The following is a 5160-nucleotide window of genomic DNA, read 5'->3' as shown; positions in this document are numbered from 1 at the left end:
AGCATTTGTGTAGAGGCATTTGAGGCCTCCTGTGGATGTGTGTACTGACCCCCTAGTCCCAGCGTTGCCCTGGCCCCGTCGCTTACCTGTTTATTGGTTTCGCTCGTTGGTCTAGGCTGGACTGTACTTGTGGGTGTTGCTTGGTCTGGCAGTCCGATGTTTCCTCCGCCCTCAACTTCCCCTTCCCCCGACGAGCCTAGTTTAAAGCCCGCTGGAGGAGGTCCGCCAACCTAGAAGAGAACACATGCTTACCTTTAGGGGAAAGGTGGAGCCCATCCCATCCAAGCATGTCTCTCGTCGTGATGTGCCGGTCATGGCTGAGGAAGACAAAGCCCGCCTCGAAGCACCATTCCTGTAGCCGCCAGTTGGTCTCCGCGATGCACGTTTCATGCCTTGTCTGGGGTCCCTCTGTTTGTCCTAGCCCCTCTTCTTCCTCGTATTGTCTCAAGAAGAAATCGGTATTTATATTCTGGGTTCCGGGGCGGTGCTTTACCTCAAAGCAATATGGTTGCAGACTAAGGGCCCATCTCATCAGTCTTGCGTTGTCCGTTTTCATGCTCTGCAACCAGCGTAGGGGCACGTGATCGGTGGTCAGCGTGAACTGCTGCCCTAACAAATAATATCGGAGTGTTTCAATAGCCCACTTAATTGCCAAACACTCGTTCTCTATTGTGGTGTAACTCCGTTCCGGTGGGTGTAACTTCCTACTTACATAGGCTATAGGGCACTCTTCTTCTCTCTGAACTGATACTGCTCTGATAGCCACATGAGCCGGAACTGGAAGAAACCCCACGGGTTAGTGTCCTGCTACACTACTACATTTATATTATCTCTCTATTACATTTGTATCATCCATGTATATAGTATGTATTTTACCTAACCCCCTCCTGGTATCTTTACTCCACTCATAACCTTGACTTTTCTTATTCTTTGTGCTAATGGTTCCATGCCAGCGCAAATAGTGGTGGTGACAGGGGGCATCCTTGTCTCGCCCTATATGCATTTTAATGGCCCTGTTAAGGTGTCCATTAATTTGGACTTGACTTTCTGCTCCTCTGTACAATACCTTATCCAACACACAAATTTCTCTGGGAATCCCATTTTTCCTAGCAGCTCAAATATGTAATCATGATGTAATTCTAGATAAATTAAGTTTATAGGTACCCATAATAATTTGCGTATATGCAACTTACTATAGCAACGATAGGCAACCTCTGGCATGCATGCCAATTAGTGGCATGTGGAGACATTTTCTTCGGCACACCAGGAAGTGTGCTGAGGAAAATATTTTGGTTTTTTTTTAAGATGCTGCTCCAGGCTCTCCAGAGCAGTCACAGCTCTCAGCGCCGCAGCAGGGATGCAGGCATACTGCCTGTGTTCTGCTGTCCCCACCCCTGATGTGAAGCACTCAGGACCACCACAGACAAAGCTACATAAAAGCTCACAGCGCTGCAGCAGGCACCAGGGAAGGGTCAGGAGAACACAGGCAGGGATGCTGTCTGCAATCTGCTGACCCTGTCCCCACATCTGTGGTGGTGCTGAGAGTTTCACAAAACTTCACAAACTCAGCTACCGGCACCGAGGGTGGGCTCAGCAAAATGCAGACTGCCCCTGCCCGGGTTCTCCTCACCCCACTGCACCCCCTGTGCTGTGGCACCGGGAGCTTTTATGAAGCTTTGTGAAGGGCTCAGCACTGCCACAGACATTGGAAGACCCTAAGCCTCTGCTTATATGAGGGAAGCACGTGGGTCTGGGTGGCAGACAGCTCTGTAGTCTATAGCCTATTGGTGCTGGTGCTGATTTCTGTGCTTTGCAAACAGAGTTTAATGTTGCGTATTATTCGGTTTATTTTGCTTTGTTAAATTACTTCATATTCAGTTTTTGCTCTCTCTCAAACCAGTTTCTACTATTCAGTTTATTTTGCTCTGTTAAATAATTTCTTATTCAGTTCTTCACTCTCTTAAACCAGTTCATATTTTCCAGTTTTTACTTTCATAAAACAGTTCATATTCAGTTTATTTTGATCTCTCTACTTTGCATTCCTTAATTTGAACATTTCATATTGCTCACTTTTTGGGGGGGTTTTTCTGCTCTCTCACAGCCTTGTTGGAAATACTTACCCAGATTTATATGCTTTCTGTTTGCCTGTTTACTTTGTTTGCCTTGCCTTTGGTTTGCATGAACTTCAGGAAATTTTACAGTTAGAAGGCATATGTGAAGTTTTATTTATTGTCACCAGGCTTATAATTTTTAGAAACCCTGGTATTTACTGTACTGTAAAAAAGCAACATTTATGATTATTAACTATATTAACATACACTGCATCCTATCGTGTCTGTCCCTGTCATCCGCCATCCCATCCTCCCACGCCATGGTTTTTTTTGTTTTATGGCACGCTGGCACTCTGGCACCTTACAAGGTAGACATTGCATTTTTTTTTTGCAAAAACATTGCCTATCCCTGTACTATAGCTATGTTTATTTCAAAGTCAGTATTTTTTGGCACAAGCAGGATCTGATAGTAAAGGAGGGATGGGGAAGAAGTCTACAAGGGGAAGAAGTTGGGGGGCGGGGGGTAGAGGGCAAGGGTGCCACCTGATTCCCCCACCCATTATTTTCCCTTCTGTAGCAGTGGGAAGGGGACAAATTCAAGACAAACCTTCTATAATTAGATTCTATAACTGAAAAATTCTAACAAGTTAATAAATTTTCCATATATAGAATCTAATTATTGTGCGAGTGGTCTTAAATTCAGGCTCATTTTAGCTTCAAGTAAATATGGTAGTTAGTGTTTAACAGTAGAGCTGATGTAGTGGTGATACAGTCTTTCATTGTTGGCCAAATTCATCCCAGGATTCAAGGACTATTGATATTAATTCCTCTCCTGCCTTTTGGAGGCACAGCACCAGACAGTTGAAGTCAGTACTCATCATCGTGGTAATAAGGTTTTGTTTAGCACTCAAGGGTCCTTCAACATTTGTTGATATTCATTTCAGTAGCAACCCTCATGGGAAACCCTTTGAGTCGCATTGATAATTGCATTGACTTTCAGGTTCAATCAATAATGGCACTGGCGACACTGTTGATCTGCAGCCATATAGATATTAGGCCTGTGCAAAGCGGCTGGTATTCACTTCAGATTTGGATTTGGCTGATTTTGGGGGATTTGAATCACTGTCCTGATTCGAGTCAGCTAAATCTGATTCGGAGATTCGGCTGCTGCAGGCAGGGGTTGGGGGAGGGGGGTGGGGCTGGCAGGGGTCCCCCCCATGATCTCCTGCCCCGCCTCTAGTACTTACCAGCACAGGCCACCAGGATTGCCCGAATCATCAAAGCTCTCCGAATCTTTTCTGAAAATTCGGAGAGCTTTGAATCAATTCGAACCTTTAAATTGGTCCCCTGTTTCGATTTGGAGATTTGGCCACCGAATCTGGCTGAGCCCACCTATAATATGCCACAGTGCATGTATTTCAGAGTCAGAGAGAGTCAAGGTCAAGGTCAAGGTCAAGCTTCCTTTGGGTAAGCCTAGAACCTGCTGGAGTGCCCTGACCAGTCCATTATTGGGGCTAAAATACAAGACAATCCTTTAGCCCCCATCATTTTTCCAGGACTTCCACTAAACATACACACATGTAGCTGCATATGTGCCTAGCCAGTGCGTAACTCCACTGTGCTCATGAGCTACCATGTAAATCCAGGGCCAAAAATGACCAGGAAGATGTCTCGAAAACTGCCATGTAGAGGCCCAAAGGGAAATAGAATTCTGTTACATCTGTATCAGCAAGTAAAGCTGTGCAGAACAGGCAGCCATACAGTAACTCTGCAACTCCCTCAGCCCAATAAACAAGTCAGGGTAAGTATAGGGGAACAAAGTGCATTAATCACATAAAATAAAAGCACAGACAATTTTGTACGAATGGTAATGCTCCCTCTGTTTTGTAACATCTTTGTATGTCTTCTAATCTGGCCAAATGGCAGGGAACTGACTGGTTTAGAGGATCAACCTGCAGAAGGTGGAGCCTTTCACCTCTGGGCTACCATACAGCAGGGGTGGGCAAAATATGGTGCCCTCAAGGGATTCTATCTCTTAGCCCCACCCAGCCCAGGGGGCAGCCCAAGTCAGGGTGTGTGCAGCCAGTCCCACCCCTCCAAGGCTGTGTGGTAGGGCAGTGGCGGTGCTCCTGCTTGTCCTGTTCCCAGATGCTGATCCCCACCCACCTGTGCCCCCATCACATCTGCTCAGCCAAGCGTGCTCTACCCATGAGGGTCCAGGCCAGTATCCATGGAGATCCTGCTCACCCACCTGCTCCATCTGGCACCCCTGGCAGTGTGTGTGGGTAGGTGGGCCAGGGTGCCCGGGCAGCAAGGCTGGGTCTGGATAAGATCAATTGCCCTCTGCCCCACCCCTTCCACCCACACCAGCACCCCCTACCCCCGGGCCCACAACAACTCACTCGAACTCTTTAACTGGCCCTCTAGCCCAAATAATTGCCCACCCCTGCCATACAATGTAATTTCTTTCTCTTGCAGTCGTCTAAGGAATGACTACTTTGAGGCCTGAGGCAAAGGACTCCATGCAGTTGCTGCCATTATCTTCTAGCACTGACTGCTTGCTTGGATCCAGCTCCTCTTCTGTTCTATGTATTCAGTATTTTGGTCTCTCATCTTTCATCCAGCCTCATTACTATGAAGGTATCTTCTATGGCTGGGAGCCAATAAGCTGGATAAGGCTCTTCCCAACGTTATGGCTCAGCCCCAGCTTCAGGAGGAGACATGCCGAGTGGAAAAGCACATGTTTGTATTTTGCTTTGACTGACCTTCTGGAACTTCTCAGAAGCTTCCTGTACCTGCCCAAATGCAATAAATCATATTAGGGATTCAACTGCACAATCAGACTTAGTTTTCTTGAACCACCATTATCTGTTTCCCATCCACAGTTCTAGATGTCCCTTGCATACCTCACAGTCCAGGCTCCCCAAACCATCTGCCTCTCCTGCTCCCAGAAACCTGTAACTATCCTGGGTTCTCTACCTGCCTCTCCAATGTGTGTTCACCTGCCAACCAGCACCCACCACCATTCCTGTTCCCCCAAAACCATCCTCTGCTGGTGTTTTCCACTGCACACACTAACAATCCCCACTGCCTCCACCTCTACCTGGCT

At 47.0% G+C, this 5160-nt stretch overlaps 1 protein-coding gene across 1 annotated transcript in view; it reads left to right on the top strand.

Annotated features, from left to right (window-relative positions):
* CD4 (CD4 molecule) overlaps nt 1-4886 on the top strand; it is a 33451-nt gene extending 28565 nt beyond the window's left edge. Inside the window, exon 9 of the mRNA XM_019527697.1 lies at nt 4530-4886. Coding sequence (XP_019383242.1) covers nt 4530-4560 — 31 coding nt within the window. The 3' untranslated portion in view covers nt 4561-4886. The remainder of the gene's footprint in view (nt 1-4529) is intronic.
* The last annotated feature ends 274 nt before the right edge of the window (nt 4887-5160 follow it).

Source organism: Gavialis gangeticus, unplaced genomic scaffold, assembly GCF_001723915.1.
Source record: "Gavialis gangeticus isolate Ggan-Ray unplaced genomic scaffold, GavGan_comp1, whole genome shotgun sequence".
In the NCBI taxonomy this organism is placed as follows: Eukaryota; Metazoa; Chordata; order Crocodylia; family Gavialidae; genus Gavialis; species Gavialis gangeticus.
Note: the sequence above shows the minus strand (reverse complement) of the source record. Positions and strands in the feature narration are given on the sequence as shown.